The following is a 15,794-nucleotide window of genomic DNA, read 5'->3' on the forward strand; positions in this document are numbered from 1 at the left end:
CTGAGTTAAAGGTGCACACAGAGTACCTGCTGCATGATTCCATTCATATAAAATACCAGAATGCAAAGGCATCTATGGGAACAGGAAGCAGGGCATGGTTACCCATGGCTGAGAGGCAGCAAGACGCAGGAGAGATGAATCATCAAAGAGTGGGAGACAATGTTTGGGGGTGATGATCATGTTCATTATCCTGCCTGTCTTCAAGTTTTCACAAGTGTACACTTGTGTCAAAACTCATCAGATTTTACACTTAAATACATGCAGTGTATTTTATGTCAATTATACTTCAACAAAGCTGTTTTGTAGAAGTCTACGGGGGTGAGAATTAAGTCAACGCCTTGGGTGTGAATTCATATGCTTTCTGTTGGAAGCACAGCCCAGGAAATCTCTGCAGTAAAGGAAAGCCAAGCAAAGGGGAGCACATAAGCTGTAAGCATCCTCATGGAAGTGCTAGTCATAAATCCTCGTTAAGACTGCAGGGACACTGTGCGAGGGGAGGTTGTCTTCTCCTGGATAACAATGAGCATTTCCATTTAGCAGTTTCCCAGAACAGCATCAATTAATGTGTTTACTGAGTAACCAAGGGTGCTTGTCTAATTTGTTCATCAGCAAGTATTAAAGGTCCCACATAAACAGGACAAAAGGTCAAGGTTGGTATATCTTCCAAAGTAGAACCTAAAAGATGCACCAGTTTAGGTGCAAGTCCATGTATTGTTTGACCTTAGCCAAACAAGTAAGAAGACAGCCAGTTCCCCTCTCAGGCTTCCTTTAGAAGATGACCCCCTCTGGCAGCACCAGGAAGATTCAGTACCACACACATGAAGCCTCTTGATATGTTAGCAGGAGATTCAACTTTACCTCCAGGGTAAATCCACCCATGATGAGACTTACCTTAAATTGATCCACTTTCTCAAGCTTTTCCAAATCAGGGACCAGTCTCACACCATCTTCTAGGGTTTTAAGGAATTCTACCTGAAACTCTACCATTTCAGTTAAATTTCCAAAGAGCACATCAAGCTGGAAGATAAAAAAAGAATTTAATTCACTCCATATTTCATTAGTGTTCTGAAACTTTATTTGCTTCTGATTTCAAAGTTTTTCCATCAGAACTAGCTAATTAAGAGAAGAATGACTGCACCAGCAGAGGCTGGGGCAGCTCCTCCTTGCACCCTTGGGTGCAAGCCAAGGGCTTAACAGGTAATATTTAACCTATTTATGACAATTAAATGAACCCCAAATGCTTTCTATGTTACGTGCACACTCCAGCCCTTCCTCTTCCCCAAGCCAAACTCAGTGTGACCCTCCCAAAGTTAAAACAATTTCTACCATACCTCATCTTGAGTGAGAAAAGTCTCTTTCTGAAGAGGTTTTAGGTATCTCTCCATGAGACAGTTTAGGTCCTGAAAGGTTAAAAGGATATCTCATTAGCATATCCAAAGTCTAACAGTCTTTATAAAGAATCTAAAAGGAGAAAAAAAAAACAAAGTATGTTCTAAATGCTAACATTATAGTCTCTAAGTCATCAAGGTCCACTGAAGCAGAAGTAAGTCAGCCTTTTCTGTAAATATTTCAAGTTTTGCAGACCATATGGTGTCTGTCACAACTTAGCTGCTGCAGCAGGGAAGAGGGCATAGACAACACACAAATGTGTTCTAATAAAACTTTATTTGCAAAAATAGCCCATGGGCAGAATTTGGTCCAAGGGCCACAATATACTAACCCCTGCTTTACATGCTGAAATAAGTCATTAAAAACAGATCACATTGTTTATAACAAAATATTAATATAACTAAACCATTCAGTGAAGGAATACATAATTATGCTACTATTGTAGTGAAAGGAATATATGGTAAATTATATGTTGGATCAAATAGCTACAGGAATATAACTAAATGTCAGAACAGCTGAGCTCCTAGACTCAGCTGTGAAGGAGTGCCCTTACATTTTTCAAAAATGAATTCAGTTTTAAGAATCAGCCCAACACATATTTAGAAAGGTCAGAATTACTTAATATTCACAATCGTCTCCTGGCTCAGTCAATAGATCAATTATATATATATATATATATATATAATACATTATTATATAATAAATATCTGTCAATGAATTGCTATAAGGATATTCACTATTATTTCTTTCTCAATCAATGAGTTGTATCAGTGAATTGCTGTAAGAACAGACGTGCCTCCTGAAAACAAGAAGGAGATCTTAACATTCAGAATAAAGGCCAAATTCCACAGCAGAGACCAAGATGCTCTTCGCATCCGTGACTTGGCTTTGCTGTTAGTCTAAAGCAGTGTCAATGCAGACTCCACCACTGCTCTGGCGCCTTTGAGGAAAGCCAGGGGAGATGAACACGCACCTTCACGTAGGTGCGCTCGGTCTCCAGCAGCTCACAGATGACCTTGCGCAGCTTGTCGGCATCTGTCAGCTGTCTCATGGTGGCCAGCTGCGGCGCCGTGGGGTCCTGAGGAGACGGGCTGGGGTCCGAGGGGTTCAGCTCATGCAGACTCCGGCAAAACGCGGCCACCTGTTCCGTGCTCTTGGGAGCACCGAGGGAAAGGCGAGACAGATGAGGTTACCACTCATTAGACAGACTCACCTGATGCCCATCCGTCCTCATTGCAGAGCAGTCACACATGGATTCCCAATTCCCCAATTCTCCACATATGTGAGGGTGCTCGCACACTGAGGGCCCACTGCAGACCAGCCGGCGGCTGATCGGAAGCGTTCAGTCCTGCCAGCTGGTAAGGAGGGCCCAGTATCACTCCCTCGTAACAGTGAAGATGACAAAGGCTCAGAGACGTTAAGTAACTCATCTAAGATCACACCGTTCAAACTTGGCAGAGCTGGGATTTGAACCTGGCAGCGTGGCTCAAGACCTGTGTCCTTAACCTCTCTGCAAGGAGACTGCCAACGAGCAGATGGAGATACAGAGAAGTGTGTTTCACCCAAAATACAAGGCTAGTGATGATCAGACTCCTAGTTCAGTGCACTGTCAGAATCACTTTGCAATGTTGGAAGATAATTCTACAAGCTTGGGTTCTTCCTGGCTCTGTTAAACAAGGACGCCAAAGAAGCTCTAGAAAAGGCCACACACTCATTGCCGGGAAACTGGAGTAAATCGGGCTCTTTTTTGCCTTTCCACCACTAGCCCCTAAAGCTACCTCCTGTGGCCTTGTCTCCACCCAGGTATCATTATCTGCACATGATATCATGTTGGTGCTTGGGAATGTGAGCACAAGGCATGTGCCCCTATAATTACGGATACCCGGGTGGAGGAGTGTGAGCACAGGGCACGCATACCTATAGGAATGGAAGCCTGGGAGAGATTATTAGGAGAGATTGAGAGAAAGAAGAGAAGTCAGAGAGAGTGTGCAGAGATTGTAGGGACAAGGAGGCTTGTTGCTGCCTGCCTCCCAGCCTCCCTGTATCCCTGCCCACTGGTCTGCTTGTGGAGCCGGGTCCCTGCTGCAGCATTAAAGGCCTGTTAAATGACCTAGAACTCCAAGAGTCCTTTATCTGTTTGCCTAAATCAACCATGGACCTGACCACCCTGTGCCTGCTTACCCCTACACTTGATTTTTTTTTAGGTCTCTTATCTCTCCATTTTCTCCAAAGGCTAAAAGATACCCCTTCCCGCTAAGACTAAAGTGCACTGAACTCTGAACAAAGCCTCAGTGAGAGCCCAACCACCACCTAATCTCTGTCCAGGATGATTCAGGCAGGTGTGTCAGATTCTAGGATTCTAAATTTCTAACTTCTCTAGTTATTCTCAACAACACCCTAAAGCATGGGCTATAGCTTTCTCCACAATGGCAGCACATGGGATCACCTAGAGTGAGGTCTGCCAACCTCCCAATGCCCAGTGCACCCTCCAGATTCATTCAGTCAGAATCTCTAGGATGAGCTAAGCAAGTAGCACGATTTAAATGTCTCTGGGGAATCACTCCAGGCTATTCTATAGCACAAAATCTAGTTTATTAATGTTTGTACAAATGTTTGATGGAGAGCTCCTTGAAGGTGGTAACCATCTGTCCATACTTCTCATCCCCGTGTCTACTGTCTAATTCATGCCTAGGTACAAAGTATTTCCAATAAAGACCTGCATGTATAAGGAATGAGTCTTCTATCACCCACCTCCCCAGGAGGAATGTGAGAAGAACAGCTAGCACAGAGAGCAGAAAGTCAAGGCTGGCATTGGTGTCAAGGGCAGAGGACCTGCATCCAATCATCTCCCATGGGGGTAATTTCTAAATACAGAAGAAGGAAGCAAACATTAACTCCCTTTCCCCTCATTAGTATATCCCAAAGGGAAGGGAGCTGGCAATAAAGACATTTCAAGGATATGGGAAATCAGGATGGAACAAGGATGCATCAGCAGAAAAGCTATGACTGGAAAGCGTAGAGGCAGATGCAAACCCACTTAATTATTATTCCAATTCTCTTCCAATTACCATAGCTGATTTGTTGCTGCACTAACCGTGGCTTTCCACACCAGAAAGGGTTGGATGCCTGTCAGTGGCACTGTCCCACGTTTGCTGTGGAATTGTGTTTCAGACACTGACTGTCCTTGGGAAGAATTTTCCCTCCTGTGACTAATGAAAAACTCACCAAAATGGTCTGAACTGTGTGACATGTGAATCATATCTCAGTATGGCTATGAAAAAAGAAAGGCTACTTGTTTTTAGTCAAAGTTTATTTCACAGAGATAAGTGCAACAGTTTTATTTAGTTATGTAAGATTTTACTAACTAAAGTCACCTTAAATATTCAGTTAAACTTGGCTTTAAGTTAAAAAGGAACAAATTTAACAGGAACAGTTTACACATCTTCCTAATTATCCAGTGATAACAAAGAATGGCTGACAATTAACTGCCCTGCCCTCCAACTTATCCCAAACTCTCCTCTTTGCTTTAACTTGGCACTTGGCAAAGGAACCCAACAAATGTATAAATGGCACCATCGCTTACATGATGTTTTTCTAAATGTGCCAACAGTAACTCCAGCTGCCTGACATACACTGCAAATTAATATCAAAGCTTCTACGCATGGTAAATATACCCATCTCTGCATTCCCATCAGAGAATTCAGGCACTTTTTTCAGTTTTATCATTCAGACATGTTGTCATGTGAAATATATCCTAATTTCCACCCAGCCTTTAAAAAACAAAGGCAAAAATTTGAAAAGGACACATACCAAAGGCTGAAAATTCCAAAAGACACTTCTGTTTGTGCTCCCAACACACACTATACTATCCTGTTGCCATTTTCAGCTATGTCTGCGCATAATAATAAAGGCCATGGATGGAATTTCTGGGCTTTCATTCCCTTCTTTTCTTCACAGATACTTTGAGGTTTCCATTTTTCAAAGTGTGAGGAGGGTTCCTGTCTTTGCCTGTGTCAAGTTCACCACCTCTAAGGTCCTTTTTGTTTCACAGGTCTCAGGGGAAAGTTCAGTTCGAGGGATGTGGGGGTAGGTTAGAGCTTTATTGTTCTAAATGTAGCCCTCTCCTATGCAACTTCCTCCCTAAACAACCAGGCTACTCACTGATGTCCCCCCTGAGCCAAGTCCTGAAATACTAGGAAATGTCTTCAGAATCCCGGTGGAACCTAAACATTCCCTTGAGTCTCCTGAGAATTCAGAGCCTCAGGCATTTCTTCCTTATAGAGACACTGCTCAGCTTAGGCTAGATCTAGTGGACAACCTTGAAGTACAAGAGGGGCAAAGCAGTCTCCACTGCCAAGCCTGCCACTCTGATTCCAATTACAAAGTCTCAGGATTATCAGAAGGAACTGGATCGAAATGGCAATAATATTTTTACTGTCAATTATGTGCTATTTAAGTTTAAAAAAAAAAAAACACAGATTCTGATATGTAACTGTCAAGGGGTGTTACAGAGAAGGTGCTTCACAGATTTTTGGGAAACAACTAAAAGGATGTCATCAAGTTTCAGGATATTTTTCTCCTCAAATATGACCCAAAAATATCCTTAGAAGGTAATAGGGTGTGCAAGTCTTCTTTAGAATATCTCTAATTTAGAAATCTTACATATTGTGGCCCAGTTTCATAGTCCCCCTGATCCCCGACTGTGACCAAAAAATTTTTAAAGAAACATATGCTTATTTTCCCTTTTTAATTTTTGTTAAGGGAAATAACACCTCATTATAACACGTAATCTCAGATGTTCTTCATTGAAAATCACACGTGTGTACATACCAAGCTCACCTTTAAAGGTGATTGTCCCCATGTCCCTTGTTTCCTGCCTTACTCCCTCTTCCCTTCGGTAACCACTAATTCTTTTTTTTTTTTTTAAGATTTATTGATTTATGCATACAGAAACTGGGGCACAGGCCAGAGGTTTTGGGAGGGGGCAGTGAGAGGATTCACCTGAGACAGAGTGGGAAACAGAACAGGCAGACTGACTGAAATCCACTGCTGAGGGGAGCAGCGGGCGAGAAAGGAGAGGTCTGCTGCACCATGTGGGTCACATCTGGCTGGGGATCGAACTCGTGCTGCAGTAGTTGCGGATAGCTTCATAGGTTGCATCTTAACCCTTGTGCCACCAGGGAGCCCAACCACTAATTCTTACACACCTAATCCACCAGCACCTCGTAGACAAGGCTTAAGTCTCGATGTGGGACACAGGAGTGGGTGCTATGCCCACCCCGTTCCTCCACCGATGATGACAGAGTCATATCACCTGATGGTTCACACACCAGACCCCGCTGTCAGGAGGAATCTCAACACACTCCTGAAAGCCAAGTTTCTGGCACAAGGAGCTCAGACTTGCTGAGAAGCCAGCCCAGGCTCTCCAACAGGAGAAGAAACTCTCCCCACTTGAGGACGACAATCACCGTGGAAACAGAGCCGCACTTGGAGCATTTCAGAGCTGCAGGTTTAAAACAGCTTTAAGGGGGAGAGCTGTCTCCCTGTCAGGTCTAAGAACTATCCAACCAACCCAGAGGAAGAAGAGGACACGGCACTTCACTGTGGCCGGCACGGAGCTCCCCGTTTATAATGTCACTCTCTTCCTGTGGAAGTTGAAAAGAAAGTACAAAGGGGCTGGGGGGGGGGGCAGACTTTGAAGCACCCATTCCCCACTCAGGCGACCTGGCTGTCGAAGCTCTTCCTGTTATGCAACCACCAAAGGCAATTTCTGTCTCGAGATGAGTTCAGTTCTAAAACGGACCAAGGTAGCACCTCCTACAGACTTAAAAGGGGCTAAAGTGACCTAAAATTTGATGGGCTTTATTCAAGCTTTGGGGAGAAAAACAGCCATGCAATACACTCCATCGCTGCAGAGATCAGACACACAGTGCGAACCCCAGAGTTCTCTACCACCTTTCCAGTCATTTCCGAACAACCTTTGCAGAAACACCCAAAAAGGACAAAGTTTACTGAGGTAAATCAGGTGCACCAAATGCCAAAGCTCAAGTTTCCTTAAATGACCCCAAATCTGAGAGCTGACCTATTCTGCTACTAGCATTACTCGATCACAGATTTAATTTGATTTTATTGATTTAAACCTCACCACTCACCGCCAAGTTTGCATACGAGGGGGTAACATTTACTACAGAACTGACCTGCACAAGGTAGGTCAGCGGCCACCAAACTGTCAACACATCCCCAAGCCAACACTTGCCTTAGTCTCCCGCCCAAGAAGGCAGCAGTGAAGTGAAAAGCACTGAAAACTCGAGGAGCCAGGCTGAATGGCCGCCCCCCAGCAACAGTGGGGAACACCCCAACCACCCAGCCTGACCCGTCAGGGGGGCTTGCCCAACTCTCGACATCAGAGGAAAGAGGGAACAGGTCAAATGACACTCAGTGAAAAGAAATACAAAAGCCGTCTTTCTGCCATGGAAACATGACAAACCAGTCACTAGGAAGAGACTAGGCAAATCCAACTTCCCAGCAACTACAGACGCCCTCCCCCTCCGGGTGTGGGAACGAGATGAGGGGCCCTGGGGTGAAGGGTGCCAGGGGATGAGCATCAGCACCTTTACTCTCCGGGACACAGAGCGGCCGGGGGGTGGGGGGGTCCGGGGGTAGATGACAGGGCACAGGCACAGGCAAAGGGCTCACCCCATGGAGTGTCCGGCAGACAGAATCACCGGGCTTGGCATTGTTTTCCATCCTGGGCTTGCGCTTTATTTTCCACAAGGCAGACATCATCAGGAATAGATTCTCATGGTAATTCTACCACCTGACGTGCTCGACACAGAGACAGAAGTTTCTTGACCTATTCCAGGAACACTCCACGCCTTCTGGGTCCAAAGAGAGCATCCTCGCAGACAGAGCGCCCCTGTGGCTCTACACGAAAACCCACGGCTGCATCTCTGCACAGGAAGGACAGCAACCATGCAACCCCGAGAGCAGCACCTTCCAGTGCAACCTCCAGAGCGGCACCACCTCCCCTCAGTGCCCACCGGGAGGGCGTCAAAGGCTTAGATGTGGAGGAGAGTCAGTGCTTTGATTTCACCTGGCTACACAACAAAAGTTCCAGAACGGGAGAGCGAGGGCAGGCAAGAAACAAAAGCAGAAAACGCCTCCACGGATGGGAGTTCTCCACGCTGCAGACCAGGACCAGCTGATTGGCCAGCGTCCTACACTGGCCCCGAATGAGCATGCAGCACCAGCGCCAGCAACTTTGAAGACCCCCCTCACTGAGTAGGGAGCAGGCAGGAGAGAGCAAACTGCTTCCTTAACAGTTCGCTGTATTCACATTTCCCAGCTAATGCTTTGTAACAAGAGCAGGAGGTGCTGAGACAACATTTTAGATTCAAAAAGAAAAAGGCAACTTTGAATGTGGAAATGTTCTGAAAATTCTTCTGCTCCTGTGGCTAACTGGAAACAAATTCCCAGCCGCCAGGGGCTGGAATGCAGGACACTGAGTGTCCCGAGTTGATTAGCATTTCCAGGGACAAGAGCTATGAAAAGTGGGGAAGTGAGAGTCGTGAGGAAGGCCCTTTGAGGTTATCACCACAGACACCAGAGGAAGGAGGCGGCTGGACGCCCCTGCGGTGGGCAGGTCCCTCCCCCACTGTGGATGTGACATTCCAGGGCCACCCCCCACCCCAACCACAAGCTCCCAAGTATCCGCTCACTCACCCGGCAAGGCCTGGTGTAGCAAAAACTGTTATTTAAAAAAAAAAGTCCAAAACCACACACACTTCATCAAGGGCTCGCTTTATCCTGCCCAGTATTTCACAGAATAATTGATTTAGGAAGAAGTAAATAAACAAATATAATCAGCCAGGATAAAAAAATGACTAGTGAGTACATTTCATTATAGTGCATTCAGTAACGTATTTGTTTCTACCTTTCCTCCTGCATTCAAATTAGGACTAAAATACTCTTCCAGGTTTACTCAGCTTACAACTTAACAATTAAAGTTCACTTTATTCTCCAGAAAAATTACACTTGGATATAGGAGATATAGCAAAAAATAAACTTCATCAAGAGACTTGATATGTCTGTTCTTACTTTAAACCATAAAAAGATACCCAGAAAGGTAAAGCATTAGGAAAACATTTAAAGGGCTTCTGAGTATATAGCTAACTGACTTATACCAGCACTAATTCATTCCTTCCTTTTATGAAGCCTGGTATTAAACAGCAGACCATAACAATCTGGCCAAAGGCAATTTTCACATAGCAATTAACTAAGATCTGGATTTGCCATCACAGAGCTGTGTGACCTTCAGGGAGTTGCTGAACCTCTCTGTTCCAATACCTATAAAATAGCTATCATTTATAAATAGAGGGATAATAGTATCTCTCTCGAGGGTATAGTGAAGATGAGATTAGTTAATACAGAACAAGGCCCATTATATACAAGGCACTAGATAAGTATTAGCTTTCATCAATTATTAATAAAACACAGTAGGATGCAGCCTCTAAAAACCATTGCTCAAGGTTTTGCATTTCAAATATCCTAAGTGAGAAATCTAATTCATTAAAGGCTATTTTAGTTGAGTAGCATGACTAAATAGCTCAAATAAAGAAGATAAAATCTGAATCAGACCAAAACCAGAAAGTATTTTGGGGGTACAGAATCACCCCGTATCCCCTACATCCAATCTAGTGAAAAGGAGTAGATGACCAATGGTTTCAATGTAGTCTTCTGAACCAGCTTTAAAAATACTCAAACCACCCAAATGTGTCAAATCATTTTGAAGGAAATTCTCTATTATGAGAGTCCATCATGCATTTCTACAGAAATCCAGAAACAGAATCATCTGCTCCTATATTTGACCCTGTCTGTGCCAGACGAGTTTAGGACTTTGTTCTCTGGAGATGGAACACTGAAGAAAGGGGGGCATCTGGGGTCAAACAAAAACCTGGGGCCTCTTCCTTCCTCTCCGGGTCCACCACTAGAACCAAACATTATCGAGGACTCTGTTGAGAACTTCATGACTCACAGACTTGAAAGCAGAAACAATCCCTCCAAACCCACAAGTGATGAGAACACTGTTATTACAGTGAGGTAAAAAATGATCCAAATTCAAAAGTATTCAGAAATAAATGTCTTAGGTACAGGAAAAATAGCTATTTTCCCAAATTAGAAATGGAGAATTAACATTTTAAGTTTCAGTGATAGGATAACTTAATCAATACCCTTCCAGATATCTTACCTCACTCAGGAAATATCTGTTTGTCTTGTAAGCACTAACCATTCCTTTGTGCTACCCCATTCCCCCAAAAAGTAGGTAAAAGTAAGAATCACAAAAATAAAAAGTAACTTTAATCAAATGTTTGCTTGGCTTTCCATTTTAACTTTAAGGGAGACATGTGTATTTCTATTCATCTGCTTTTTAACTAACAACATAAAGACTTTCCATCGACTAATACTAAATTTACCAATATTAAAATAAGTTTCAAATATTTCATTTTATACTGTGCTCAACATAAAAAGCACTGAGGGGGCCTCCCTGGTGGCACAGGGGGTTAAGACACAACTTATGAAGCTATCCACAGCCACTGCAGCACAAATTCAATCCCCACCCAGGAAGCTACCCACATGGCACAGCAGACCTCTCCCACCTCCATGCTGCCCCCCTCAGCAGTGTATTTCAATAGATCTGCCTGTTCTGCTCCCCACTCTGTCTCTGGTGAATCCTCTCACCCCCCACACCTCTGACCTGTACCCCAGTTCTTGTATGCATAAATAAATGAATATTAAAAAGCACTGAGAAGGAGGATCCTCCCAGGTGAGAGGCACATATGATATGTGTAAAAGAAATGCTAATGGAAGTCAAACACACACACCCAAGAAAGTCCTGCAGAGAAGCATAAATACAGAGACACGAAAAAGGCCGCGTGTCCAACATGGGTTTCGAAATCATGGTTCATATTGGGAGAGGATATTTCCACCATCGATGTGTGCATTATAGCATGTGACCCGCCTAAATCATCCAATCACTGGCCAAAGGCAGGGATCACCCTGGTACTATGGCAGATGAGAAAACAAAGATATCTTTTGAAGTTACAGGATTTGCCCAGGCTAAGTGACTGGCAAGTATCAGACAAGCAAATGAGAAGTCATTGGAAGGCTCAGCATAAATACATCAAACAGAGTTATTTTTAAAAGATGAATAAATATGGAACCACACGCAACCGCTCTTGCAGGGGAAGAGGGTGGGGGTACGAGGGGGAACACAGGGGTTTTTAAATGGCTGTGCTTCAGAACACAGGGGTTTTTAAATGGCTGTTGGAGAAGAGGCTCTGGCCCCATGGAACTCTATGGAGTGGGATAAAAGCAGGATGAATTATGGAAAACAAATTCCCAGCCTTGCACCAAAGAGTTGGAATAAGAACTTGCTCACAGTGCTCAGCTGACCGAGGAAGTTTCGATTTGGATTAATAAAAAGATTGTTCCTTTCCCTGGAGCATAAAGGAGGCTGACCTTTAACAATATATGACCACAGATCATGCAGACGGAGTTCATTACAGAGACCATCGATCGTGAGAAAGAGTAACAATCACACGCGTCCGGGATGCCGGTCCGGCCAGCGCTGATGGGGACATGAGAAGGGAAAGGGATGAAACCAGACGTCGGGTCATCAAGGGGTATTTCCACCCTATATTCTCACATGTGGGTTTGTGATCAAGTTATCCTGTTTGGCACCATCTCAGAAGTAAAAACACCTGGTCCAGGGAGAGGTTTCTAACCATGCACAGCTGCAAAGGTGACTTGTCAGCTGCATTCTTCGGTGGCTCCAGCCATGAGATGTGAAAATGAAAATCTCTCACCTTGCTGCTGTGGTCGGTGTCATCTGAGGATTCCACGCCTGGTCCTTCGCTCTCCTCCGGGGCCGTCTCGGCACTGCTGCTCTGCTCACTGCAGAGGCTGTGCCCTGCAAGACAAGCCAGAGGAGCACATGTGTCAGCAGGTGGAAGTGTGGCCACAAGCCATGCTGGGGCGTGGGGTCCAGTTCATGACATGCACGCAGAATGCTAGCCCTCCAAGGAGGGGCTCCGTGCACCTGGCTTGTTTTTATTCTTATTGTTACCACTGCTATTATTATTTTATATTGTAGTATAGTTTTATTATTTATAATATATAATAATTGTTATGGTGTATCCCACTCCAATTTGTCTATGAAGCCCTAGCTCCCCGACATGAGGATGTCTGCAGGGACACCCCGGGACACAAACACTCAGCCCTGACCGCCTGAGATGGCTGTTGTTGACAATTCTGACAAACCATAAGCCTCTTAAAACATCACATTCACTAATTCCCACCACATCCTAGGCAAAAGTGAAGGAAAAGACATTAAGGCTGCTCAGATTTCCAGAGCATCTGAAACTGCAGGATCCAGATCACATAGACCCAGATTGCGGAGACTTGGAGCTGAAAACTTTCCATTTCCTACAAGAGACAAGACACCATCAAGCAACACTGCAGTCTGTGCAGCTCAGGCGGACAGTTAGACTTGCAGGCAGGGAAACCCCCCGCTAACCGGATGACATCGAGGTGACCAACCCCATCTGGCCCTGGGCCCCAGATCATAGGCAGCGCCTCACTCCAGCCAGAAGACGGACAGGAGAATGGACTGGGAAGTGCAGCCTGCGGACTGCGGGTGACAGTCTCAGTCTGCAAAAAGGCTGCCTGAGTCCAACATGGCAACATGGTCCTAAACTGCTTGCTTCCCCCGTCCCCTACCCCCCCACCCCCCACTCAAACACTAAGTTGGTGGGAAGCAAAGGGAGGCAGCCATCCTCTGAGCCAGCCAAGCTCTGGGGCTGTGCCCTGCGCTGGCCTCTCCACCAAGAAGTGAATGCACCTTGTATAGTTTGGAGGGTGGGGGACCCTCCATTCACCCCCTCTTGGTTTGGCTCTTGGTCTACTCACATTACTTCTCATAACTACTCATGTTACGACTGTAGTGATCAAAGAAGTGGCTTGGTTCACCTGGTGGCAATCAACTATGTCATATGGTCCCTGGTGTAAGAATAAAACACCAGCAGCCTACATGCTGGGCCAGAACGGGCAAGCATGACCCCGACCTGGAGAGGCTGAGCGGAGCACATGGCCTGCCAGCGCTAAGCTCTCTGGCTGCAGGCGCCACGGCTGGCTCAGCACCAAGCTCGGGCTTCACGACTCACAAGGCAGCGTACACCCCGCAGTCTGCAGATGGGACCCCCAGGCTGTACAGCAAATTCTGTGCCTGCACATCCCCACTGTGGAGCCTGAGGCCCGGGGCAGAGCTGATGCCCTGACATGGCAGGAGAACGCAAGAAAGGACTCTCGCTGTTAGCCAGATTGCAGGCTGGGTAGCCAGACACACAGCAAAACTACATCCACATAACCTTAGAAATCCCAAATAAAATAAAGCAAAATCGCTTTTAAATGCAAAGCTAAGCTCCTAGAAATGCCCAAGCCCAAAACAGAAGATTTAGGATGGGAGAGTGGGGGCTACTCCCAAGGCCAAGGCGGTGCCTGGAAAATCCATGAGGCCCCCAACCTAGAGCACATTTCCAGGGGAGAGACAAATGGTGTGGGCATGAGGAAGATTCTTTAGGAGGAAACTGTTCACGGGGAAGGTCCCCTGAGCCTCTGTGGCTCCTGGGCACTAAATCCCTTCAGTGCTTATAAGGAAAGACCAGACCTATATCCACAGACATTAACTCAACTTAACACAGAAATCTTCAAAAGCTACAACTACCCACTCAGAATTGTATTTCCAACCAAAATACCATTCAAGAAGAAGAAGAAAATTTAAAAAATGAGAAATGAAGTGTAAGAAATTTTTTTACAAATAGGACCTCACCAGAAAAAATTCTGTAAAGGTTGTATTTCAGGTGGGTTCATATGTATGTACACACACACACGCACACACACAGACACGTGCATACACAAATGCACACACACAATCTAGTATAGTGTAGAATGCAACACTCCTCACCCAATGAAGAGGATTACTTAAAGCATTTCATGAATGATATATGCCTCAATAGGGAAGTAAAAGGACTAACTTTGGTGTCTGGTATGCTTGTGATCATGTTAAAATTTTAAGGACAACCCTAATAGAATAGAATTGCCCTACTCGATGATGTAAGTGGAGAGAATGAAATCTGGAATTCAATCCAAGAGAGGGCAGGAAAAAAGAGGGAAAGCAAGCAACCCAAGACAGCAAAAGAAGTTGACAGAAACAAGTCAAAATACACAGATCACTTAAATAAATGTAACGTAGACTAAACTTAGCTTTATGTTTAGACAAAAACCAAAACAGTGTAAGAAAACCTCCACCCACTCTGTGCTCTATGCAAGCAACACACCTAAACATAAAGACACAGAAGATTAAAAGGGAAGGGCCGGAAAAATACATCAGGCAAACATAAAGAAAGCTCTACAAATATCAGACAAAATAGATTTAGTCGGGATGTAGAAGATGTGAACATCAGGAGTCATTAATCTTGATCCATAAATGTATTTCAAACTCCGTTCCCAAGAATTTTTGAATGTGTATTTTTCTCTAGGATTAGCAATTTATGCAAACAGGTCACATATTGGGCTACAAAATAAGTCTCAACAAATACCAGACAATCTGTATTCGTACAGTTCATACCGGCCGCATTTTGGGTGCGGGGGTTGGGGACTAAATGTGTTATGAAAGAGCAAAAGACCAGTGACAGAAAAGAGAGTTTCAGATAAGAAAAACAAGTTAGAGGGACTTTCCCCACTGGTTATCAAAATGTATTGTAAAGTTGCAGTAATATAAAGCAGGGCAAAGTTAGCAAAGGGACAGGCTAACAGAACAGAGTCCAGAAACAGCTCCTTCCGTATATAGAAGCGTGATACACAGCAGATGTGCCACTGTGGGTCCAGGAAAAGGAATGGAATATTTGATAAAGGTACAAAGACAGTAGATTACCCTCCTGGAAAAATACGAAGTTGGACCCTAACTCATACCCTTCACAAAATTCAATGAGAGGGAGGTATAAACCAGAAGATAAACAGCCCATTCCATAACTCTGCTAGAGGAAAATAGAGAAGATACTGTTGCTACCTAAGGGCAAAGGGTTCTTTTTATATCTTATTCCAAGATATAAAAAGTACAAACCATGGAAGATACAAAATCAGATTTTACCAAAATTAAAAACGTTCCAAAAGCACTAGACCTGCAATAAGACATGTTATAACTTCAGAAAAGTTAGCTTCTACACACAACTGGCAAAATACTCATATGGACAATTTAAAAGAATTCCTGCAAATGGTTAACTCTAGATATATCTGATTCCAAAGCATATTCATCTTCACCCCATTAGGCCATGCTCCTGCCCTTAGGT

The 15,794-nt window shown here is 44.5% G+C and overlaps 1 protein-coding gene across 5 annotated transcripts in view; it reads right to left on the reverse strand.

The window, feature by feature from the left end:
• Window positions 1-15,794, reverse strand: part of TIAM1 (TIAM Rac1 associated GEF 1) — a gene marked incomplete at both ends in the record, with an annotated part of 128,357 nt that overhangs the window by 24,227 nt on the left and 88,336 nt on the right. For 2 of the 5 annotated variants that reach the window (XM_084232521.1, XM_084232519.1), the window contains 4 exons: window positions 892-1,017; window positions 1,332-1,400; window positions 2,363-2,542; window positions 12,255-12,358. In XM_084232521.1, coding sequence (XP_084088647.1) covers window positions 892-1,017; window positions 1,332-1,400; window positions 2,363-2,542; window positions 12,255-12,358 — 479 coding nt within the window. Of the gene's footprint in view, window positions 1-891; window positions 1,018-1,331; window positions 1,401-2,362; window positions 2,543-8,085; window positions 8,176-12,254; window positions 12,359-15,794 lie in introns of those variants that run through there. The other 3 variants (XM_084232520.1, XM_084232523.1, XM_084232522.1) reach the window with 3 other exon arrangements.

This window comes from Talpa europaea (genome assembly GCF_964194135.1).
Source record: "Talpa europaea genome assembly, chromosome: 4".
Classification (NCBI taxonomy): Eukaryota; Metazoa; Chordata; class Mammalia; order Eulipotyphla; family Talpidae; genus Talpa; species Talpa europaea.